Source organism: Phoca vitulina, unplaced genomic scaffold (assembly GCF_004348235.1).
Source record: "Phoca vitulina isolate PV1807 unplaced genomic scaffold, GSC_HSeal_1.0 scaffold2, whole genome shotgun sequence".
Classification (NCBI taxonomy): Eukaryota; Metazoa; Chordata; class Mammalia; order Carnivora; family Phocidae; genus Phoca; species Phoca vitulina.
Genome location: NW_022589705.1, coordinates 55,730,322 through 55,757,035, shown reverse-complemented (window position 1 = coordinate 55,757,035; position 26,714 = coordinate 55,730,322). Strand labels below are relative to the sequence as shown.

The 26,714-nt window shown below is 43.9% G+C and overlaps 1 protein-coding gene across 12 annotated transcripts in view; it reads right to left on the bottom strand.

The window, feature by feature from the left end:
* The window catches only part of DAB1 (DAB adaptor protein 1), a 1,119,086-nt gene that overhangs the window by 269,091 nt on the left and 823,281 nt on the right, over positions 1-26,714 (bottom strand). For 11 of the 12 annotated variants that reach the window (XM_032427988.1, XM_032427951.1, XM_032428047.1 and 8 more), the window contains one exon: positions 437-639. The exons of the other annotated variant lie outside the window; for it this stretch is intronic. In XM_032427988.1, the coding sequence (XP_032283879.1) occupies positions 437-503 (67 nt within the window). In that variant the 5' untranslated portion in view covers positions 504-639. The remainder of the gene's footprint in view (positions 1-436; positions 640-26,714) is intronic. 12 annotated transcript variants of the gene reach the window in all.

Genomic DNA, 26,714 nt, shown 5'->3' with positions numbered 1-26,714 from the left:
CCCAGACCTACCAAACCCAAAAATTCTGGGGATGAGACCCAACAATCTGTGTTTTAACAAGCCTTCCAGGTGATTCTGGTGCTGCTGGAATTTGAGAACTTTGGATACCTGCAAAAGTGAATCACAAGAGACAGAATGCCTGGAGGGTAAATAGGGTTGGATAAGGGGGCGGGAGGATTAGGCAGAGATGTTGCTTGCTGGAGGGATGGGTAAAAGGCATACCAGGAAGGGTTTTATAGGTTATGAAAATAATTTTGGATTTTACCCAAGGCATAATGGAGAGCCATTAAAATATACCATGAGTACAGGAAACAGCAAATAATGCTGGCGCCCTTTAAAAAACATACGCCATCACAAAGATAATGCTATACATCTTTCCAGAGATAAAACACTACACAGATAAAAAGCCGGTAAGAAAGGAACAAATCAGCCCTACCTTTCTTTCTGGAGTCTTTCTTGGCGCTGGTTTTCACAGCTACTTGAAGTTCTGTCTCAGTTGACATCCTACTAAATCCTTAGTCCACTTCACACAGATCCCGGGCCTCGGCCAGGCTCATGGAGGACTCCTCTCCAAGAGAATGACTCCTCCCTTCAGAAACAACGCTCCGAGCTGCACATCTCATTCACTCCTTCCGAGTGCTGCAAATCAAGCCAAGAGAACGTTCAGAATCATCACCCTTTTGAGGTTAAACAGAAATTAGTCGGGGGTTGGGGAAATAAACTGTCAAACATACACCAGGAAAATCTTGGTCTCCATGTACAAACTGCTCACTTGATGTCATCAAGCCACTGACAGGGTTTGTAGCAAAGGGAATGAGAGCTCTACCTGAAACATGGTCTCTCAACCTAGGTACATAACTCAAAACAGATCTTTTTAAAACTCTGGATTTCCAAGGACAAACTCCTTGTTTTCCACATCTTGCTTTCAAGCAGTAGATGCCACCCAGAAAATATAGCAAAGGAGTATTTCCTGAGCAACCCCAGGGAGACATTTCCAACAACAGGGCACCCATCCATCAGCCAAGCTTGATCAGAGCCGTGGCGGCTAAAGCAGATCATAGGGAAGTGACCTGTGGTCTGTCCCTTCACTGCCAGGCATCTGAGGGGACATGGAGTTGACATACAATTGGGCTCCAAGGGTAAGGTGACAAATGGGGCTGAGAAACTTTCCAGCAAGCCAATTTTTATGTCAGCTTTTTCCTCAGCTATAAGAGCAGACAAGCATTTAATGTGGGGAGAAAAAGAAAAGCAGCAGGCAGCCACACGTTCCATTTTTTCTTTCTTTAATAAATATGCATTGCACACTACTAGGTACTATTAAGTCCAGACTCTGTGCTGGAAGAGATGATAATGATAATAATGATAATACAACCACTTCAATTACAGCTAGTATTTACTATGCACTTACTATATACTTTGCCCTCAGCTACTGCTTCACATACATTATCTCATTTGATTTCAGTTAAATTGAATGAATGTATTTCCTGTGTCGAGTCAACTGCCTTTCCCAGTGACCATCTATCTGATAGTTATATCAAAGAGTTCAGTTGAAAATAAACATTTCACTAGTTATCTCATTTTTTAAAGAAAATGGAGATAAAGCTACTGGAAATACACCTTCAAACTGTGCAGCCATTTCTGAGCTCATCCCACAGACCCAGAATGGTTGAATCCAAAAAGGCTGACCCTGAATGTGAGTTTCTGCTCAAAAAGAACAGTAAACTGAACCTCTTAATCATGATAACCAAAGAAGGCTTAACTAGAAGGTCTAATAAAAAAGCCACATAAAATTATAGGAAGGCTTTATATCCTCTAGATGTGTCCATGTTGTTACAAATGACAAGAGGATATAATGCTGAGTGAAATAAGTCAGAGAAAGACAAATACCATATGACTTCACTCATATGTGGAATTTAAGAAAACAAAACAAAGAAGAAAAGAGACAAACAAACACACTTTTATATACAGAGAACAAACTTGGGGTTACCAGGGGGGAGGTGGGGAGGAGCATGGGTAAAATAGGTGAAGGGGATTAAGAGTATACTTACTAGGATTAGCACTGAGAATAGTTGACTCACTATATTGTACGCCTGAAACTAATATAACACTGTGTGTTAATTATACTTAGATTAAAAAAAATAAAATTAGTAAAATTATAGGAAGGCCCAATAACAGGGAAATTCCCACCTTAGCCAAAGATACTTGGTTTATTTATTTGTTAACAAGTGATTTTTTTAAAAGGATGATGGCCCTGAATGAAAGATGTCTCACCAATAGGAACTAAAGCTACAATTAAGGAAAATGCAAAACTGCCTTCCTAGAATGGGGTCCATGAAATCAAACACAGAAAACGAGAACCTTCCCTGCCACCCTTATGCCATCTATCTGCACCACACCACTAGCCCTCACCCCCTTCCTAACCTCTCCCCTGACAGAAGACAACGTTCCATGGGAGATGACAGAGCCACAAAGCTTGGCCGTACATGGACATAATTTTATTAATACCGATCATTTCACTGCAACAAATATCTACAAAGGACCTACAATGGGCCAGGTGCAAATACTGGCTCATTCAGGTCAACAGACATCCACTGTGCAACAATCCTGGCTAAGAGTACGGATTCTTTATTCCTGTTGTCAAAGATGTTCAGTCTAATGGAGATGTCAGTCATGTAAGGGACTGTAATACACACAACTGGAACTAACACACACAAACACCGGGTATACTGGGGCACAAAAAAGCAAGTACTCTTACCGTTTGTCTCCCTCTCTGGTTTCGTCCTGTTTCATTTTTCCCTCCCTTCCCCTATGATCTCTTAATCTCAGGAAACAAACTGAGGGTTGCTGGAGTGGAGGGGGGTGGGAGGGATGGGGTGGCTGAGTGATGGACATTGGAGAGGGTATGTGCTATGGTGAGCGCTGTGAATTGTGCAAGACTGTTGAATCACAGACCTGTACCCCTGAAACAAATAATACATTATATGTTAATAAAAAGAAAAGAAGCAAATACTCACCTTTGCTTGGAAGAGTCAATAAAACTTCTCAGAGAAGGAGCCCTATACTGTGGGGTCTTGAAGAACGATTCTTATGCCAAGTGGATAATAAGAGAAAGGACCAATGGGCACTCAATAAATACATGTATAAAAAATCAATGGATGGTTGTTTCTGGCAGAAGGATCAGCTATGCAAAGGCAAGGAGCCTTGCAATGAACAGCCCAACTAATAAAAGGAAATGTAAGTCTAGTAGGGAGGGGATGTACCTCCTCATCTTTGCAACTATAACTTGTGCTGCTACCTTTCTCTTCAATCTTTCTCCTCGAGTCTCACTTGACATTCTATTGACCCCTCAAGGTTGAGTTCAAAGAAGTATCATAGGCAGAAAGGTTTTCTGGTCTCTCTCTTAAATGGAATCTCTCCCTACTTATACTATGATCTGCTTTTTGGCCGGCTCCATAGCTTCAGCCACTTATAAGCAATGTGATATTGAGGAAGTTACTCAACCCCTCCTTGCCTCAGTTTCTCCATCGGTATAATGGGGGTAACTTGGAGCTGTGGAAATGAGGTGTGACTACACATGTCACATGCTTGGAAGAGTACCTGGCACACCTCCTGGAAAGCACTTAATAAAGATGAGGCGCTAATAATTTCCTGTGTTAACAGCTCAAGGTCACGTGGCGGTGTGTGACTATAAGTCCATACCATTACCCTCCCTTTATAGAAGAAGAAACTAAGGCAGGTTATGTCTCCCCTTTAAAGACGCTGCAGGAAGAGACAGAATCTATAGATATTTCCATCATGCTGGATGATGGAAATAATACAAATTTAATATAAATAGTAAAATGAGCTGAAATATATACATTTTACACAATTTCAAGCCTTCTTTAAAGTTCATATATAAAACTGGATGGGAACTGGGCCATTTTTTTCCTCTTCAACTTTATAAAGCACAATACAGCACCTCTCCCTATTCTGTGGGTATCTTGAACAAGCACTGCTTGTTCAACAAAATGGGACTGTGTTCAAGTGTTATAAAGCATTACTTGTGGATTCTGAAGTACACCCTGATACCAATAATGAAAAGAAACCAACATCATTTCAAATAAAAACTTAAATAAGGAAGCTGCAGTAAGGAGACAACCTACCATAGCCTGGGTCCTGGCACCCCCTTTAATTTTCCAAAAGCCAGAGGTTGGGAAAATGCTGTGAAGTAACTCCAAATTATTTAAGAAATTCGTTTCTTTGTAATTAAGGAGATTAAAGTCCCCCAAGGGCCAGAAACCACATGAAAACTCAAATCATTTTCCCCCAGTAAAAGCTGTGAAACCCTATCAGTTAAATTCAGGCTTGCCTAGAATTTTGAAATGCTTCAATAATGTTTCTTTGCTCCACACAATCTGCGGTAATTTAATATTCCTGAAGTGTGTCAGGTTTTTTATAATGAGCTCTTCAAATCTAAATGTGAATTATGTAACATTCCACTACAGACATCCTGTCTAGTGAACTGCTTCTAAATGTAAAATCCTGTGTTCAGTGAGTTGGGGGGGGGGCTGGGGGGGCAGTTTGGGAGAGGGGGGCACAAAAACACCAAACCACAAAGCAGAGAAAACACACAGGCCTTTAAAAAAAAAGCAGCATAAAGGTTTGAGCATCCATAACAGAACACATACTAAAAACCCACTGTAACACAAATTTGTGCTTTCTCTCCCCCCCACCCATCCCTCTCATAAGATCCTACTGGAGAACAGCTAGCATTTAGGAGGGCCCACTATTTGCCAGGTATGATACTATGAACTTCTCTTACTCAACCTTTCAACCACTTGAAAAGTTAGGTTTTATTATTAGTTTTCATTTAACAAAGAAAAGCAGAAGCTGGTTTGGTAGCTGGTCCCCCGTCACATGGCTAATAAGTAGCACAGTGCAGGGCAGGGTAAAAACCACTCTTCTCCCCACTTTCCCTGAGAAGCCTCCCCAGTGTCCATCAGCTGGAAAAACAAAATGTGGTCTATCCATGCAGTGGAATATTATTCGGCCATAAAAAGGAATGGAGCATTGATATATGCTACAACGTGGATGAACCTTGACAACTGTAGGCCAAATGAAGGAAGTTAAACACAAACACACCGTATGACTCCATTTATATGAATGACCCAAAATAAATACATCCATAGAGAGATGGCAAGCAGATCAGTGGTTGCCAAGTACTAAGGGAAGCAGGGAAGGGGGGGGTGACTGTTTCATGAGTGCAGGGTCGCCTTTGGGGGCGCTAAAAAGGTTTCGGAAGTAGACAGACACAGTGGTTGTACAACATCATCAATGTAATAAATACCCATGGATTGTACACGTTAAAATGGTTCATTTTATTTTGTGTGCATTTCACCTAAATTAAACAAAAACAAAACAAGAAAACCTCCAAGCCAGGTCCCACACCCAGATTTAAGCCTTTGTGATAATGCTACGAACACTGCAAATTCCATTCCAAAAGGATAAAACCAGACTTAAAACACAGATGAAGAGGCAGTCTTCCCAGAAGCCAGACTTTGGGATTAAAAGCTGCATGCTACTACCTGCGTGTTTTGGGACTTGGGCATCTTAATCAGCTTCATCCAAACTATAAAGCACCTAAAACAGGTTATTAACAAGGCACACGAGTTTGTAACCGTCCAGACGAAGAGCCTGTTTCCTCATCAGTGAAATGGAAAGACCACCCCCAAGAATGTAAGATTTAGAAGATCAATGAGATCTGGGCACTTAAGAAAAGAGTCATAAATCTGCTTGTCTTTACATAAAGAAACACAGGATAGACAAGGCAGGGCACCAGGACATCGTTTTTCTACACAGGGACATCTGGGTAGTGGAATGACCAGGTGACCCGGTAGAAGGATGTGGCAGAGGGTGATACTTCTGAGTACAGCTTTCTGCATTATTGCCCCTTTTTGGAAGCCTACGGTTCTACATACCTGAAAAAATCAAATTAAATTAACAGGGGTGAGGAGTCGGGGGCGGGGGGAGGCTCAGACTGGAAGTGGACTGAAACAAATTAATCCAATTGTATCTCAAATGAACATCACAAACACAGTCTCTGAAGGGATGAGAAAGAACTAATCCAAATAATTCATGAACACAGAATTTCACTGTTTACTCTCAGTCTTGGGCAGGGTTGTAGAAGGGGGAACTGCAAACAACCCCCAAACTCCTTTTAGTGGGTTTTTTTGTTTTGGTTTTTTTTTTTTTTTTTTTTTGGTAGTGTTTTGGGCGAATTACAAAACTATTTTAAACGTATTACAGTGTTGAACAAAGGGATAAATGCTTTGATGTTCTTGGAGCCCAGTTCTCACTATGAAAGAGGAGACATTAAATTATGGAAAGGAAGAAACCAGGAAAGAATACTGTGGGGATAGACTGGAAGTGGGAGATTTCCAGCAAAATCATGATTTGTGAAATACGCATGCATCTGTGTATGTATGTACACATACGTGCGTTTATATGCATACATCTCCTAGCTCTGTCCACTGAACGGGTCTAGGAACAAAGATACCCAAGGAACATCATGATGCCTAATACCTTAATTTTGTTTTTTTACTACTATTCCCTAGTAAAAGGAACCAGGGGTTCTTGGAGAACTGGCTGATTTCAGAGCTGGGGTGGGGCAGGTGCAAGATGAGCCTGAAATACCTCGTTACTCCAGCAAGTAAGGAAGTGCTCAAGACAAACACAAGTGGATGGGGGCATGGCACAAGGATACAGAAGCCCTCTCGGAGGTGCAGTCATTGGCCCAATCTGGAATAATTTAAACACCAATGTCATTTAAGGATGGTAATAAATAATAAACCACCGGAAAAAAAAATTTTGAAGCCATCAGAATGAAGATTAGTTAGGCAAGAACTATCCATAAATGTTAAATCCCAGAAAAGTTTTGATGAGAAGACATCTGCAGGTCTTCAAGTGTCTTCCCACTTACTGCTTATAGTTGCAAGGGGAAAATGTGTGATTACACAATGGAAAATTGAACAACACCTCGATTAGTTTATCCAAATGAACACCCACAAGCAGGGGCAGATGGACATGATGGAATACCCTCAACAGAATACATCACTACCATGCAGTATTCTGTCCTGGAATCTAATCACACCATGCATTTAAAAATTGGGGGCGTGGAGGGGAGGAGGGAGACTGTACCCTTCAAAAATACAGTAATAAAAGACAAAGAGAAGCTGGGGAAATATTAGTAAAGTAAATAAATAGATATAACAACTAAATGCAACAACTGTAGAAGATCCTGTACTAGAGAGAAAATACTACAAAAGGAATTACTGGACCAACGGACAAATTTGAATATAAATGGTATATTAGGTAAAAATACTGCATCAATGTTATTTACTCAATTTGATGATTTTCTTATGGTAATGGAAGAGAATATCCTGATTCTTAGGAATAAAGGACTAAGATATGTGCACCTACATACACTTGTATATATCATATACTTGTATATATGTACATGCATGAATGTGTGTGTGTATATATATATCCATATCCATAGAGAATACACAAATAATAAAGCTAATGGGACGAAATGTTAGCAGTAAGTGAATTTAAGTAAAGGGTATGGCAGTTTTTGTACCTTTTAAAGGTATAATTTTTAAACCTTTTCCTGTAATTTTGAGATCATTTCTAAATTAAAAAAAAAAAAGTTTTTGAAAAGCCCAGCTCAGATGCTGGCACACAAAGGTATGTCACAAAGCCAGTTCTGGCCTCACTTTTAAGTTGAGGCCCATTCCAGCTCCCTAGATAGCATGCTTTCTAATTCCCAGGGCTAGCTGAGGTTAAAATTAGTTTATGGCTGTCAATTCTTATTACAGATTCCAACTTCACCTCGGATCTGCCCAGACTGCCTCACTTGGCAGAAGCCTCTGGACCAAGGTCGTCTTGAGCAGGCCTTTTTCTTCCCGAGCTCTGGACATCCTCTTCATACTCTGCCTCTGTGCCAGGAATTTGGCCACCAAGACTTTTCATCTACCTGCCCCATAGATCACGGCAAGCTCCTTTCATTACTTGGCCAAAGCCAGCCTTCCCTGCATCCTCTCCCTCTCCATCTGTGGGGCTATAGATTCAGCCAGTCAGAACTTTCCCTTTTTTTAAAAAATATGTCAAGGGCTACCTGATCTGATCTAGCCCATTTGGAAAATGCCTAAAGTTTGCTCATTCTGCACATTGGTTCTCTTCAGGGATAATAAAATAAGAAAGAGTGAGGTTTTGCTGGAACCCAAAGGCAACATTTATGAAAATCCGCTGGAGGTGTGAGGAAAACAAATGTTACAGGAGCTTTAGTGGAAGGCTGGTCAGGGAGACTGCATCCCTCACTACTGATGAAAGACCGCCATCCCCACAACAAACACAGAACTACCCCGTTTGGACCAAAACCTTCAAGAAAAATAATACACTGGCTTTAAAACTCTGAAGACCACAAACTGCATAGATTAACCACCCCACCATAGACCCACTCAAGGCTGTTTTGCCATGCGGTGTGTGTTCAGGGGAGAAAAATCAGAGGTCAGAGACCTCTCTTGGCCTGAGACCTTCATTGTGGCTCGTTGGGTTATGTTTATTTCCCATTACAAAAAAATAAATAAATAAAAAGAATTTCAGCTTGCAGGAAAGCATTCTAGAAAGCCATTCTCTGTAACAGAATAAAATAAATAAATGAGGAAAAGTGGAATAAAGGGAAACAAATAATTGGAAATGAAGGTGAGGGTGGAAACCAGGATAGAGCACCAGAAAAATCTGTAAAGTCGCGGAAGAGAGGCTATAAAGCTGTCTATGAGATTCCTAGCAGCCAAAGCAAAGAAGGAAATGTGATCATTTCTAAGTTTCACAAGGTTCATGCTCAAATAAAGCCTTTTTTTCCCCTTTGAAACAGAAATGGAGAATGAAAAGGAGCTTTCATAAAAGCAACACTGTGTGGTATCATGGACATTAGTATCAGAACTGTCTCTACAAAAAAAACCACAAAAAACAAAACAGGGAATTTTCAGTGGCTCTTCATTTATGCTGTAAGCATAATACTAAAGCATAATTTAGTAGTATGGCTTTCAAATATGCTCAAAACAATGTGACCCAAGTCATTTTAAATTCTCTATGAATAAAGCATGCTTTCTTTTTTTTTTTTTTTGAAATGAAAAATAAGTAAGTGGGATCTTACTCTACAGCTATCTGGTAGTTGGGCTTTTCTAAGAATCTTCTAGAATTAAAAAAACATACAAATGGTTTATCAGTTTATTCATCTGTAAAATGGGATGATGCTGGGTATGACTCATGGAATTAAGTGAATGGGAATACATGAAAGTTATGTGAAAGCACTTTCGGGAACATAAAATGCTATGTTCCAGACAGCACACACTGTTATTATTCAGGTATCGGTCAACCTTCAGTAAGGGGATGATAGGAGAACAAAATGTGTTTCTTTAATCAAACTCAAAGTTAACAGAAGTCAGAACCAGGTTTCAGCAATATTAATGGAATTTATGTGACAGCAACAAAGTATACTTAGGAACATTTCATTTAACTAATGGATCACATAGTTTCATTAAGTATTTATTGCACCATGAACATTCATTACATAAACTCTTTTAAGAGTATCAGAAAAAAATAGCTATATAAACCTAAAATAATCCCATTAGTGTTTTCATTACTTGGGGCCCCACATCCACCCAACCTCTAAAATTCTCACCTCTGATTCTACAAAAACGTTATCAGTAGGTGGAAGAACCTAAAGCAGTAACCTGTCCCAGAGGCTGGGTTGGAATCAGGCCTGACTCTACCACTGATTGTCTATACGCCTTTAGGCACATGAGTTACTGAAACATTCTCAGCCCCAATTTCTTCATCTGTAAAATGGGGATCCAGTGAGCCCCACAGTCTTTAAACCGGGGAATATGCAGCCCAGGGAGCACTCAAGAAAGTCCACTAGAGTGAAAAACTCAAACTGTGCAATAACTACTTAAAACTACTTTTATCTAAAAAAAAGGGAAATAGTTTATTTCTTAAATTTGCAGATTAACAGCACATGCATGTAAATTTTTTTTTTTTTTTTTAAGATTTTATTTATTTATTTGATAGAGAGAGACACAGCGAGAGAAGGAACACAAGAAGGGGGAGTGGGAGAGGGAGAAGCAGGCTTCCCGCCGAGCAGGGAGCCTGATGTGGGGCTTGATCCCAGGACCCTGGGATCATGACCTGAGCCGAAGGCAGACGCTTAACGACTGAGCCACCCAGGCGCCCCACATGCATGTAAATTTATACATAAGAATCAATACCCTGGTACAGGGTGCAGGCTTTGAAAATTATTCCTTGATGGGGTCGATGACTGGGCAGATGACAGGGGGCCACTACAGCGGTTTAGTGGGAGTGATTGATCTCGTTCAGGTCCTTTCAAGATGATGCTGGCCCAGGGGTCACACGGGGACTAGAGGCTAACGATACTGAGTGCAGGGGAAGCAAGCCAGGGGAGGCTTAGCAATGGACCTGGTAAGTATAAAAGCTTATGCTCTTCAAATCTCCTTTCCAAGTATGTTCTAGATAAATGAATCTTCAGGAAAAAAAAAAAAAAAAAGCAAATATCCCCAATTCCTTCAGCACGCAGCCATTAAATCACAGTTTCCAGAAATCCAATCATTTCAACGCCCATTTCCTAAGCGCCTACTGTGCGCAGAGCGGCCCCTGGGCTCCATGCTGGCAGTACAGAGAGACACACATCAGGGCCTGGCGGCCGCTACACCCTCCCAACCACAGCCACTGCCTCAGGTGGCCCTCATCCCTCTTCCCCAACGCTCCTCCCCACGGGCACCTTCCTCATGGGCATGTTAGCCGGGACACCATTCCTCCCTTTAACCCCATTAGCCAAAAGGGCGGCAGGCCACACTGCTTCTTTGCTCCTCACAAACTGAAAGCCCCTGTCTGCCGTCCCGGTCCCTCCGCAGCGTGTTTGAATAACGGGCAACTATTGCTAGTCCCTGGGTCCTGCGGGAAGCAAGGACAAGTATTTAATGAGGCCCTCCCAGTGAAGGGGGTTTTAAATAAACAAATGCCGCATCTGGCAGCTTGCCGCGCTGATTTACCTGCACTATGTACTGCCGTTATTTACTCTCCTTTCCACCAGCTGCATTCCATTATCTTCCGAGCTGACCACGGCCATCCGTGAGTGGCGAGCCCAGCGAGCGTGCGCCACGTCGCCGAGCTGCCCGGCCTGTTGGGAGGTCCGGGGCAGGGCTCCCCTGGAAGCTGTGCACATCCCAGCGGCTGTCCGGCTGTCTGTCCAGCTGTCCAGCTCACAGGTGCTGTCAGTGGGGTCCTCCCGTGGCAGCCCTTCGCGCTGGCTGCCAACAGGTGCCACCTTCTCCCTGCCCGGGGAGCCAAGAGAGGGGTGCCGTGCTTTCTCCCTTCCCTGACATCCTATTTTAATTCTTCTCTCTCTCTCTCAAACAACTCATTTTTACCACCTTCCTTTTGGGGGGGAAAAAAAAAGGGCCCATCGTCTTCCTTTGCTTCACTAATGATTTGCTAGTTCAATCTCAATTACCGTAAAATGGGATACACGGATGGCTCAAATTTTCTCCACAAAAGGATCTGCACTTGACTGGAAGCAACCCAATTTCCACAATTATCTCCCTCACAAAAAGCACACACAACAGTGATAACCGGTGGGGCTATGTTTTCCTGAAGCCATAAATAGGGATGGATGTGCTGACAAAGGAGCTCGTTTTTGTTTGTTTCCTGATTTGTGAATGTATTTATTTGAACCTTCTCACAGACACATAAAAATTCAATCACACTTGGCAAACACTGAGCAAATCACCAACACGGAAAGCTATTTCTTCTCCGTGCAATCTCCTCCTTACCGTTAAACCCTCGACACTCCTCGGGATGGCAGTTCAAACTCCCCTCCATGGGGAAGGCTTCCCTGACCGCGGGCACCCTTTCCCTTGGCACAGCGGCCTCTACTGAGGACAGAGGCAGGACAGAGCAGAGGCTCCCAAACTTTGCCCCACAATGGCATCACCTCAGGAGCTGGAAAGACCACTGGCGCTTGTCTGCCATCCTGGGACTCTTATTTAACTGCTGTGAGGGGCCACCTGCCCACCGGGATGCTTAAAAGCTCCCCAGGTGGTTTGAAAGGGCAGCAAAATCTGGGAAGCAGAAGCATCTTCAGGGCCAACCATGGCCCCACTCCCTAGTCCCTGGGTTTGGGCCCAGTACTGAACCCCCGAGTTTGAACGCATTCACTGCAAAATAAGAGGACTCTGAGAATACACAGCTGATACAGGGAGGGTATCACGTGACATAAGCCATATAAAATGCTTATCACGTGATGGTAAGTGCTGCTGGTAGGTGGGAAAATACCTCCCCACCCCACCCCCACCCAAAAATGCCCATATTCCCATGACCTACTCATCAGAATATGATTTAGGTGATCTAGATCCTAAGAATTTGGGCTTTTGAACAGATGAGGTCTCGATGAGATTTGAGGTTTTGAACTGATGAGACCCTGGAGACACCTTGCCCGTAGTCTGCATTTGGGCTGGATGTGAACCTTTGGGGGCCAGAGGGTAGACTGGGGTAGACAGAATGGGCCCCACAGATGTCCACTCCAAATCTAATCCAAATCCCAGCTGATTGCACCAGGAGTCGATTCCTCAGCCAAGGACAATTCACTGGCTGACTGAGCAGCCATGACTTGGCCTGGCAAAGGAGAGTTAGATCCAAAGCAGATATAGGAGAAGATATGCATATTATCTCTCTCAAGAATCTGATCTCATTAATACAGATTCTGTCCAGTGGTAATGGGACCAGGAGGGAAAAGATGCACAGGGAGAAGCCAGGAGGCAGCAAGGGAATGACTGAGCACCAGGGATGAGTAAGCCCAAGTAAAGATGAACAGAAGCCTCCAAGTAGAAAAATATATATATAATTAAGAGAGAGACACAGATCATCTTCAGTAGAAGTAGTCACTGAGGGCACCCCATGGCAGGGAGTGAACGATGGCCTGTGCAATGGGAAGAAGACAACCGAGTCCTGAGAGAGAGCCAGGATCAGTCCTGTTATGAGCTCATACCCACCCCGGTCTCCGGGAGGCCAGCCTGTGTGTCTGTTCGGAGACTGCAGAGAAACTCCTCCCTTCCTCCCTGCTGTGTGTGACCTTACCAGGATGGCCTGTAATGAAGGGCCTGAGGAGTACTTATCTATACCTCTCATCTGAACCTTTAAAGACATCACGATTCATATTGTGTAGCTGACAAAGACAAAAACAAAACAAAACAAAACACGAACATCACAGTCTCACAGACTTGCCTTGGGTTTTCAAATCACGGCACCATGAAGTCCCAGATGTGTGACCTTTGGCAAATCCCTTGACATCTTTGAGCCTCAAATTCTATCTCTGTAAAGCTGGGAATCCTTACCCCCAATGGTTGCTGAGCAGAATAAATAAGACAATGTACGCAAATTGCCTGGGACTACAGGATGGACTCACTCATTGCATATTGTTTGCTTTCCCTTCCCACGATTTCATTTGCATTTAATTCTTTGGAAGGAAAAGGGGAACTTTTCTGATATTTCCTATACTATATGCCTATTAGTTTTTTAATACGTACCTGTCAAAATGAATCAGGAAACAATGACCTAAAACTCTTTCTGCTAGGGTATGAAATCTGATACGCTGACGTAACCTGACCTTCAGGTTCCAGTCCGGCCTGCCTCCCCAAACTCCCAGCTCAGGTGCTCCTCCTCACTGGGACCAAGGGCTACAGCCACACTGGGTGGGTCAGACCCCAGGGCACACCTTGATCATCCAAGACTGCACGCACCTCCTCGCCTCCTCCAACTCAGCACGCACTCTGAGGCCGCATCCGTCAGTCGATGCCAAACTTCCAGAAGACTAAAGAGATCATTTACACAAGGGTAAGCTGCGTTCGACGGAAACCCCACAGGACACTGCAGTAGCCCAGGGACAGGATAGCAGAACTATTCCCTTCTCCTGGGCCTGAAGGGATGAAAGAAGGGAGAGGTGACTGGAACCAGAAAGGAAGGTAGAGACAGTTGCCTTGAAAGGGGTGGTGACCTTCAGCCTAGGAGATAGCAGGCCCCAGTCAACTCTGCCAGAAGAATGCCAAAAAGTGGATCAAACCATAAAGACTTCACTCCCTCCTTCCCACTGGCCTCCTGCTGGGACTCAGCGTTGGCTACTGGGAGAAGAGGTGAGGGGGCCAGGCGGCTCGTGGATGCAGTCCACGCAGTGAGCCTTGTGAAGGGAGGGGGGTGGGGAGAAAAGAGCAGGGAGGACACCTGGAAGGGCAAGCAGAAGAGAGCCAGTTCAAGGTCCAAGGGAAGACGCTCCTCCACAAAAAACATTGTCACAGCCCATATTCTTCAAAACTCCTCAGGAACTTCCTAACTCCCGTCTCCTTGTGGCAGCAAAACATGGAAGGAAGAAGGGGGAAAGGAGAACAGAGTCGACTGTATGCCGTGGTCTCTGCTAAGTGTTGTACATGCCTCATCTCATTAATCTTTACAATCTGGGAAGGTAAGGAGCATTATCCCCATTTTGTAGCAGTGGAAACTGAGGCACAGAATTGATGAAACACCAAGCCCCAGGTCCCATTTCCAGGGTAGATTCGAATCTAGAACCCAAGTGCACCTGACTCTAAACAACTCAACGTTTCCATCAAACCCTCCTGCCTTGCATAAGTCATCATTCTGCTATCTACCCGTATCTTGTCCCTTCATGAGCATGAAGGCTCGGAGGGCACGGACGGTCTTCTATTTCTCTCACATATCCTCTTGCCCTGGCAATATGGATGAGATGCAAAAAAAAGTCCCACAAAAATAAATCACGGAATAAATAAAATCACAGAATCTTTGAAATCCCCACAATCCTATTTTTCCTCAGTTTAAAAATAACCTGTTTTACCATATATTCAGAAGCTTCTCTTCCCTCTTTAAACAGACACGTTTTTGTTTTTTTTTTGTTTTTTTTTTAACACACGTCTCATATTGGGATTCACAACTCATCACTCCCACAAGAAATACCCCCAGGCTCCTTGTCTATTCAGGCAAGCACTTGGTAAATTTGGGAAACAGTTTAGATTAATTTCTGCTTGCCAAGTATGAGGATGCTGGGTAGCATTCTCTTCTACAAAGTTTTAAAAGAAATATTATGCTCCTTTCCTTAAGCATATCCAACAAGATTATTTTAAAAATGGACTCTGGTTAAAGTCTTTATGACTAATAATGAACACAACAAAATGATTAATAATACAACTGTGGCAGCTCGGTACATCCAACACTACGTGTCTGTAACATGACATGGTGAGTATTTCTAAAAGCCCCTGACATTTCATCATTAATTCCTTTTGTCTTCTCTTCGAGGTAGCAAAGGTGAGCTGGTGTGAGCTCCGTGTGGAGGTGGAGGCCTGAGGCCCATAGAACTGGCAGCCTCCATTCCACACTCACCTCCCATGTTCATTTGATGGGAAGACAAGATGCCTTAGCAGAACCCAGCAGTAGTCAAAAGAAAGGATCTCCAGCTTTGCTTAGGAGGGTGCCCTCGGGTCTCCCCTTCATCCGTGCATTCGTTTGACATCTCCTTCCCAATGACCCTCACAGTTCCACAAGTACCTTCCTTTGTGCACACTCATTTCATCTTCTTAACAACCCAGTAAGGTAGGCCTTGTGGTCCCTGTTTGACCACGGCTAGACAAGGAGAGGAGATGGGCCACAGGTTTCCCCAGCTAGAAAGGGTGGGAAAGAGGATGGAATCCATGTCTTCTGGATTCTAAGATCTTTTTTTGTATCTTGCAAATACCTGACTCCCAAATCTGTATTATGTGCTTCCTTATAGATTACCAGCTCTAGGGTTAAAATTAGTATCTTGGCGAGGGGAGTAGGGGCCAGGGTAGGGAGATAGTGAGAGGGCAGGCTCTGTTGGTGGTATGTTAGCGGGTCCCAACCCTCCCTGCTCCAGGGCCCCAATGGCAACAACACACTTCTTAATCTATGTGCTGACACTAGGCCACTCCTCCATTCCCCATCTGCTGAATCTCTGTACCTTCACAGTGCCACCAGGGGCAAGGACTGTGGGGCCACTGACCCCAATCATGCTGTGTTTCCCCAGGAATGATGAACTTCAGCCTTTGGTTATTCAAATTTACAGTATAAATTAGGAGTATTCTTGAAGGATACAAAGATCAAGATAAAGATAACAGAATTAATACTCAATGGCTTCCAAGAGCCAAACTGATAAATGAATTACTCCTGATTTTTGATTGGGTATAAAAAGTGAGCCAGTCTTGATTAGGCCCCCATTAACTGGTGGTGTCCAGAAGGCAACCAGCTAGTTCTGCAAATAGTCATTCACTGAACACCTGTGATTCTCTAGGTATTACCAACTAATATCCATCCAAGGAGGAAGGGATATATGATCAGAAGAAGCATGAAAAGATCTCTTCCCCCAGGAATTCCAGGAGGGAACACCCACAAAAAAGCACAGAGTTTAAAAAAAAATGGGGATATCAAATACTGCTTTGAAAAATTTCATGAAAGCTACAAATCCCTTCCCCAAGCTCAAGTAAAGAACTTAAGATGTAAGGTGGGGATTAAAAAAAAAAATTCAAAGGTGAAATGTAAAACCAATATTTTAAAAGCACAATTTAAAAACTGTCAATATGATGTGCTATGACTTTTCATCTTTTCACTTTTATCCCACCGTTTTGTTGGCACATTGCCATGAAATCATAATAAAGTTAGTCGCTTCTAATAGAATTTTACAGCTAAAAAAGTACTTCACGTGTGTGTCCAAATAAAATTCTCTTAATAACCTTGGAAAGACACAAAATAGGAACCTTGACTGTTATTTTAAAGATGAGAAACTGGGGCTCCAGAAAATGGAGGTGCGCAAACAGAGCTCCAGTGCTTGTGAGTGGCTGTGTCCAAGTTAAGTTCAAGGTCTTTAGGCATCCAGCCTAGAGTTTTAAACCTGGACAGGACCTTGGGTATCACCTCAACCAACGGCCTGGAGTCTTTATTTTGCAGTGAAGAAACAGGTCTTAGAGAGATTGGATGGTTTGCTCAAAGTCACCCAGGTAGCAAATCACATGGAACAACGAGGTCACCAGATCCCTTGTCCATTTCTGACACTATGATCCAATGTGTACACCATTCATGACATTGCAGAAAGCACTTCCATATCTCACATTCCTAGACCATTTCTAACATCATTACTTCTACAGGATTCCTGCTCTAAGAACAAGTTATTTTTGAAATATTTCAAAATGCATATAAGGAACCTTTAAAAGAATTAAAGGACGATAAGACTTTTGCACACACTGTAGAAGGAGCCCTCTGTTCAAAACGTAATTTACCAAAACTCAGCTTCACAGAGTGACAATCTAGAAAGCATCTTCCCAGCACTTGAGGCACAGGCGAGAAAGAGCTCAGAGAACCATCTCCGACCCAGGGGAAATAACCTCAGCATGCTAAAAGCAAACAAAACCTAACAACCTGAGCAAATTAATTTCTAATAAAGAGCTCTACTCAGATATGAAAAAAAAATTAAATTAAATGTTACATTACCCATGTGGTCATGTTACAAAGCACAGCTCCTGGAGACAGCTGTCCTGGCCCTTGTGGGAGCTCAGAGCCACCCCACAAAGAAGGAAGGACAAAGTACACAGCTGGGACCACAATTAGAGTTTCGAAGACTGCCAGAGAAGGGGTTTGGCAAGTGCAATCACATGGGGAGAAGCAGTTAAGTGTTTTACCACCAACACCATCAGGGCAAAGGCCATTCAAACCCAGGCCCCCTCTACTCCAGATGCATTTCTTTACTCATTCCATCAACACGTCCTTTCATTTACTGACTACTGGCTGTCTGCCATGCACTGTTCAGTTCTGGGGTTCCAGCTTTTGTCCTAGTGGAGGAAGGCAGACAGTAACACAAGGAATAAGTATACAGTACGTCAGATGTTGGAAAATGCTCTGAAGGAAAATAAGGAAGGAGAGGGGAATGAGGAAGTGCTGGGAAGGGGTACATTTTTTAAATGAGTAGTCAAAGGAGTGTCTTCATGGAGATTATGTGGCATAACTTACGAAGGTAAAGGTGCAGGCCATGCAGATAATTATCTGGGGAAAGAACATTTCAGGCAGGAACAGCAAGCCCCAGATCCCTGAGGCAGAAAGGAGTATTTTCTTTTTTTTTTTTTTTTTTTTTTAAAGATTTTATTTATTTATTTGACAGAGAGAGACACAGCGAGAGAGGGAACACAAGCAGAGGGAGTGGAAGAGGGAGAAGCAGGCTCGCCGCCGAGCAGGGAGCCCGATGCGGGGCTCGATCCCAGGACGCTGGGATCATGACCCGAGCCGAAGGCAGGCGCTTAACGACTGAGCCACCCAGGCGCCCCAGAAAGGAGTATTTTCAAAGAGCAGTAAGGGGGCTAGCATGGAACAGAAGGGAGAGGAAAGAGAAGTTAAAGGTGAGGGCAAGATCTGGAGGCCTGAGCCAGACCCTGGAAACAGAACCACAGGGTCTTTGCTCTTAAGGAGACAACAATCTAGCAGTAATTCTGCCCAGAAGGCTTGGTTTTTCAGAACTGGCTTCCTGGGTCACTAGCCACGAGACACTGGGAAAAATGAAACCTTTGTGAAGCTCCATTTCCTCATTTACAAAATAAGAACAATAATAATCTCATCTCATCTATCCCACTAATCCTACTCCCTAATCATCCCTTAAGATGATTTCAAAATGCTAGACTCCCATGTGTCATCTCTCTGCCTCCACGGAACAACCACACGGGTTTAGTATTTTTATCTCCATGTTACAGACAAAAACCAATACAGCGAGTTAAGTCTTGCTCAAGAAAATAGAGGCAGTGTTACAAGCAGGATCTGAACGCAGGTCTCTGTGATTCCAAAGGCCACAGTGCGGAGTTGCTTGTGCTATGGCCCCAGGAAATGGGTGGCTAGAAGTGAAGAGCAGTATGGAAAGGCCACATGGCCTTGTGATGGCCGTGGCTGTCCTAATGACACAGTGTGTTTCACGGGACAGTGGAACAAAGTGCTCTCTCCCTCCATGAAAGCTGGGCAGTCCACATGGGGATGCTTCCCAACCCAATGGTGCCAAGATTATCCTTGTCTGGCTTCTCTTAGTAAGTCTGGGTTCTGAAAGCATGATTCTGCTGGGAAACTGAGGCAGCCATCTAGGTCATCAAATCTCCCAGGCTTAGAGAGTCAAGCTTTAAGGAAAAAAAAAAGAGAGAGAGAGACAGAAACAGAGAAAGAAAGACCTCAAACTTTCTGTAACTATCTTAGAATGACAGGCGACTCCTTCTCAAAAGGAAGGCTTCCTGCCTCCAGCCCACCTGGAGGCGAGGAAAGGAAATCAGTTATGCTGATCAGCACATGTTTATGGCACTAGACTTTGCTCCCAATAAATCAAGACTCAGTTTAACTCATCAGAAGTTAACATTTTCTGGTTGCTTTTCTCCCTGGACTGCCTCACACCATTTCTCTCCGATAGAATCTATATCCAGGTGAAGCTCACCAGTGGACACTTCAACTCAAGCTGATTACTAGATCCTGACTGTGTTAGTATGTTGTCTGTGTTTAGGCATCTTTCCATCTTTCTTCTCAAGTGACTGCAAAACAATGCCAACGATAGTGTGATGAGGAGGAGGAGGACAAAAACCACAGAGACCAATGAGGTGAAGTCTCACGTTGAATTCCTGGCTTTACTGCCTCTTCACCTCTCTGAGCCTAAATGTCTCATCTCTGAAATGTGAATACTAATATTTATCTTGTTGTATTATTATTAGAGAAAAAAAAGTATGTGAAGTCCCTGGTCCACACTACTTCCTCAGTAACTGAGAGCTATTATTCTCCATTAAAATAAAGGTAAATGAGGGGTGCCTGGGTGGCTCAGTTTGTTAAGTGTCTGCCTTCGGCTCAGGTCACGATCTCAGGGTCCTGGGATCTAGTCCTGCATCAGGCTCCCTGCTCAGCGGGGAGTCTGCTAATCCCTCTCCTTCTGCCCCTCCCCCCATTCATTTCTCTCACGCTCTCTCTAAAATAAATAAATAAAATCTTTATAAAATAAATAAAACAAAATAAAATAAAGATAAATGAGATTTACACAGTAGTTTTCCATCCAGGACTTCGCTTGATCCCTACAACAAACCCCCGGCCCCTAACTTGGAGTCCTTCCACTTCGTAGTTGCTCAGAAGCTAGAATCTAAAGCTAGGATAGAGTTTAGAAATAATCTATGCATCTCATTTTACCAGGAGGGAAACTGAGGCTCAAAGAGAGAACATATTATAATATTATCTAAGCAATTACCTTCTATAATAATTCAGAAACCTCTTTCTGATGATGAACTCTGCCAAAGACAGCAGGCCACGGACGAATGCCCCCAGGATTCAACTGAGTTGTTGTGATACCCAGAATCATACCCAAAGGCTTTATTAAAACTCCATTTCACACGGGCCAGTGGAGGAAAGAAAGTGCCCTGTTCCTTGCATGCAAAAGGGCCCCTGTTTGCACTGGACTCTTGCTCAGGGAAATGAAGGCCAAACTCACCGGACGTGCTAATTGGCAGAAGGGCTGGTGGGCAGAGTGCTGCGTCTGAATTCCAGCACTGCGACTTTCCACCTGCTTCTCCACTCACTCATTATCTGAGGCGTCCAGGAGGCCTGGTCCACACTCGGTCTGACTGAACAGGGGCGCTTCTGCAGGACCGAATTGTCCGCTTTAACAAGGCTGGGCCAGCAGGGTCTGACTCACAGGGGCACTAACTCTCATCAGGACCCTGCAAGGGACGGGGCGTCTGTTCAGCAATCCTGGGGGAAGGCCCCCTGAAAAAAAGGTCCTGAGCCTTTTTGTCTCATTTTCCAGGAGCACACTGGCCGTGAAAAGTTAAGGATACAGGGCCCCAATTTTCAAGCACCTCCTGTTTCTAGGGAAAGAATGCTTAGACGAAATGTTAGAGAGGGTGGTTTGCCAGTTGAGGACAAGCCTTCAGGGTGTGGGACAGAAAGCACAGGGGTTCGGGCCTGGTCAGTGCCCATCTGCCCAGGGGACTCTGAGCAAGCTGCAACTTCCCTGAGCCCTCTAAGGGTCCCCACATTGTGACCTCCGGATTCCCTGAGCACTTCCTCCGTGGCCCCTTCCTCCATAAAAAAATGTTAAAAATTCTATTTGATGACTACAAGCTCATCTTTTTTCTGATTTGAAAAGAAATTAAAACATTTTTTGTGGGCTCCTAGAAGTACTGCAAGCCCTGAGGCACTGTGCTTGTGCTAAGGGCTGAGTTGGCCAGGTTCCTTAACCAAACAATGGAGCTGATGGTGCCTCCTCCCACCACATTCTGAGCATCTGTGGTTTCACCTGGAATGCACTGGGCACCGTGCCTGGTGTCCAGCAGACACTCAGGGGCTCTTAGGATTATACTACTTCTACCACTCAGAAAACGTAACCTCGTCGTTCTTCAGAGAAAACAGGATTATGAGCCTTTTGGAAGAAGAGGAACGAGTTTGCTCCCTCTGTGACTTACTCATTTATCAACCCCTCAAAATCTCCCAAGAGCTGTTTGAGAACAGAGCCATCACTTAACAGATGCACATACTGAATAATGACAATGAGCTTAAATGGAAACATTTTCCCACCAAAGAGAAACTTTACCAAAACTGTCCTTATTTGCTGTTAATTTTTTGTTAATATAAAAATAACAGAGTTTCTTAAAAAAAAAAATCAAGGTCCCAGGATCTATGGCGGAACCTGCAGCTGGGGCCATGGGGCTCTGGGAAGCCCACCTAACCTGGAGTGTCACCTGCAGCTTTGCAGGTCTGACGCATTCCCAATGGAGATGTGGCCACTCCTTCACCCTGTGAGTCCCAGCACCCTTTTTCTCCATCAGGGACCGATGTGAGGCTCACAGAATCACTGAGCCATTTCCCAATGTTTCCCGCAGAACTTTCTATTCCTTAAGAATGCTCTTTACAAAATAAGAGATGGGCAGATGGAAGGAAAGACAGATAGAAGCAAGATGGAATAAATCCATGGCACAATAGTTCTGAAAGTACTTCATAATACAGCAGTCTTCGATTACTTGAAAAAAATCATAGTGAGTATCAGTGTATTAAAATCTCGGAAAGATCCTTTGATAAAGAAACCTTTTTTGCCTTGATGACCAGAAGCCCAAATTTGCTTAAACCAAATTTCCCCCCACCCCGGCATAACTATAAATATCCCATCTGATCTGGGAAATGCCCACCCTGGCCATCTTTCAGTTCTTTCCACTTCTGCGTCTTTGCGGATTGTTCCTTTTCTTGGTCCCTTCTTGTCTTATGGGTCTTCCCTCGAATGCCACTTCTTTCAAGTGCCCTTCCTGGATCATCCACCCTACAGCAGCCTCCCACGTCCCTCCTACCGGTCAGTCTCTCTCATTTCAACCTCTCTTTATTTTACAGTAGTTATTTAATCTGAAATACATCAATAACATGTGTGATCACTGTCTATCTAAGCCCTTAAGGGCAGGTGGCTTTCCGGACTTGTTCATCTTATGGCCACTGTGATGAGAATAGTATAGTCAGAGAGTACACCTCAATTAACTATTGGCTGGATGGTTGGATGGATGGATAGCAGGGGAATGACTGGATGGGTGAGCAGGCTGCACTATCATCTTTGGTTTCCCCATCTATGTTGGAGGACTGAATATTTAAAGCTCTTGCCAGCGCTATTCTTTTAAGCAGAGTGGCTATAAAGACAACCTTTATGAAGTATTCACCAAATGGCAAGGAAATCTTTCTGATGTTGCTTTAACTTAATCTTTAAAACCACTTTATGGGAGAATTGTTACTATCCCAATGTAAAGATGAGACAACTCGAGACAAAAGCTGGAATCCCCTACTGGAAAATGGTGGAACCTACTCCCAGTCTAAGCCAGTGTTGTTTCTCCTGCATTGTGAGCCTAGAAGCCAGAAGGAAATAATGATTCTCACTACTGCCAAAACAAAAACAAAAACAAAAAAACAGGACTACAAAAGGAACAGGAGGGAACAGGTGAGGTACTCTGCACGTAATTCAATTCACTGCGTATTAGTCTATGTCTGGAAAACAAGAAGCACTTCCTGGGTTGGTCGATGGTTTAAAAGAGCCCAACTTGAGATCTATACAACTGTTTTCTACTGTTTAATAATATCTTTTGCATTCTATTTGCAGCACTTGGGTCTACCAGGGCCATCCCCTTTCCCCTTCACGTGAAGAGTTTATTTTCTCTTGGAGAGCGATTACCGGACAAATGCCAGGCTACAGAAGGTGTTTCTCCAGCAGCGCATCTGTCCCCTTGGCAGGCTCCTAGGGCAATTTCACTGGCAGCATTAAAATGGCCAGGGGGTCAGTCAGAGCTCAGGGGCCCACAGGCTCTCAGGTGGCCTACCAGCCTCTACCTGGATGTCTCAAAAAGACACCGGTTTGGACACACCTCAAAAGCTGAATATCAGCCAAAGCCAACTCTAGCTTAGTCGGAACCATTTGGGCCAATGCTGGTTTCTGTGGGGAGCCAAGAAATTCCCATGATCCTCTTTGCTAGACAAACTGGCAATAACCACCACCTGTATAAGAAAGAGCACGAGCCACCTGATGCTGGGGTCACAGGCAAATGGATGCTGGGGTAGGCAGCCTCTAAAACGGCCCTCCACCATCCCAGCCTCACGGCACCCATGCCTTTGATAATCTCCTCCCCCTGAGTGTGTGCTGGATCTAGTGGCTCATTTCTAATCATCAAAATATGGCAAAAGTGAGGTCACTTAATAAATTAGGTTACAGAAGGGCTCTGGTGGCCTTTTTTTTTTTTCTGGTGGCCTTCTTGCTGGCCATCTCTTGCCCTCGCGTCTGCCTGCTCTGATGGGAAGCCAGCTGCCATGTTTGTGAGCTGTCCTATGGAAAGGCCCCCATGGCAAGGAACTGAGGAAGCCTGTGAAGAACTGGGGCCTGCCAACAGCCACTGGAGTGAGCCTGGAAACAGGGCCGCCCCAGGCCAGCCCGGGGATAGAGGCAACAGCCCCTGGCCAACGCCCTGACAGCAGCCGGGCTGAGCAAGAGCACCCAGCTCGGGCCGCCCATTGAAATGGGAAGAATGAGTGTCCGCTGCTTGAAGGTGCGAGGTTTTAGGGTAATTTGTTACACAGCTATAGTGAGCAGATGCGTTTAAAACAGAAAGTAGTGTATTTCTTTAAATCATGTCAATGCAAGTACTTTTTTTCAAGTCGGCTCAAATGTCACCTCCAGGGGTCATATGCTAATCACCCGACTGAAAATTACAACTCACTTCTACCTGCTTCCCATAGCACCACACCCTGTGCCAGCTTTTCCCACTTCCACCAATCTTAAACATGCCCTTTGGACACTCTGTCACTCAAAGGGTGGTCTTTGAACCAGCAGCCTCAACATCACATGGCAGTCTGTGGGAGTGCAAATCTTAGGGGCCACTCCAGACCTACTAGTTCAAAATCTGCATGAGAGGAAGAGTTCCAGCTCATTTACAGGTACATGAACATCTGAGAAACACTCCTCTAACATTCTATCAGATTTTCTTATTTATTCAATCTTATTATTTTTTTTTCCTTTTTCAGTCTTCTACCCTCCTCCCAACCCCAGTGAAAAGTGGGATAAGGAAGATCCTGATTTCCACCATTTGGAAGTAGCCAGTCTGCTTTTGTAAACACAGAAAGGGGAGACCCAGGGGGCCTATGCTTACACAAATTTTACAGTCAATTTTACAACTCTAATCTCTGCTCACTTGAACTGGGTTTCTGTCTCTCGCAGTCAGGAGTATTTTGAAATGGCAGGCTCAGAGCCATCAACAAGTCCCTCGCCTTACCTCTCAGTTTATCACTAGTGATGGGCTGACTGAAAGCTCTCTCCCAGACGCAGCTTTCAAAAATCCCAGGGACAATGCTCCCAGACCAGCCAATTGAGTTGGCAAGGCTGGAGCTGAATGCTAGCTCGAATCCAACCATGCAACCGAGGTGGTGAAGAAGCATCTCCAGGAGAAGCAATTGGTATTTTTTTTTTTCCGAAGAAGGGGAGAGAAGTACTAGGTAAACAAAATATCAGACACTTACTGCATTTTACAACTTTATCCCCTTCAGATGCTTTTCCTCCACCTGCAATACCCTACATTTAAAAAAAAAAAAAATATATATATATATATATATATATATATATATATATATATCTCCATCTTGGCGACCTCTGCTTACGTTCCTCCATAAGCTTGGCAAGTACCTACTCAGCCTTCCAGAATCAGTTCAAGTTACCTTTGGGAGGCACTCCCTAGCTCCCAGGGGAGATGTAAAAAGGCTTTCTTCACTGATTTTATTCTAGTCTTCCACTCTCTATTGGAGAAAATAATTATTACAGTAATTTAGGACATTTCGACTCAATATGATAAATACCTTCCTAAAGTTTCAACCTTCCTAAAGTTTCAACCTTTTATTTTCCAGTTACTATGTAAAAAAAAAAAAAATGAATGTTTTTCCAGTTCTTGAGCTTCTAGATTAAAGACTGAGGAGATGGGGCAAGACTTGGATTTTGCACAGTGTCTTCCTATTTTGCATGTTCATTCTGACACGACTGCACCATCATAGTGCTACGGGTTCTCTGCCTGCCCCTCAGGGTCGCCCAATTTGCCAACTGCATGTATAAAAATAGCTCTTCCATCAACACCAGCCATGCATATTCTATGCCCACCTGTTTTACTTCTGTCCCACATCTCCCAACCCATGCCCTGAACACCTGCAGGTTAAAGGCCTCCACATCATTAGCACTGGAGATCCCCACCTGTCCCTCCATCTGGGAAACTCTCAGGGGTAGTGACAGATCTTATTGAATCACCTTGTCTCTTTTGAAGTGTTGCAAGGCCCTAGGGCGGCTGCTAATTACTAGACCGAGTGTGCTCCTCTCCCCCGTCTCCAGGAACAGCTTGTTTGGAGACTGGTGGGGAGAGCTATGGAAATGGGCATCTTCATCCTGGCAGAGCTCACAGTCCAGCTCCCCAGAGCTAGTATCAGCAGCTGAGGATGGGGGGAGAACAGATCTGGGTCAGAATCAGCAGCTGCAAACAAGAGCAATTGGATGACTCTTCCATGGCAATTTTTCTACTCACAAATTTGGAATCCAGGCACTTCCTCCATATTACTCACTGATGAATGATGCCTGCTTACAGGATAAGGCAACCTGAAGGATTGAAAGCCCTCCCTAAGCCCCCTTCTCCTTTCTCTGGATGTTGTCCGTTTCTTACCAAATAACCAAATAACTGTCTCTCCCCCACAAGTTCAAATACTTTTTATGTGACCTTTCTGTGGCACTTAAACACTCACATTTTCATTGGTGTGTTGACATTAGAAAACTTTTTAACCTACACAGCCTCTTCCCCTTGCCCACCTCCCTTAAGAGATGTTGAAAAGCCAGATCCTTGGTTTCTTGGCCTCCGTTTCTGGCTAGAAGTGGCAATATGATTCAGTTCTGGCAAATAAAGAATACCTAGGGACAGAGGTATCTCGCTTTGTGGAAGTTCCTTGTGGGAAATTCTTGTTTATTTTTGTTTTTACTTCTGACAAAAGCAAGGAGACAAATAATGAAAGCTCTATCGTACCATCCTGGCTGCCCTGATTTC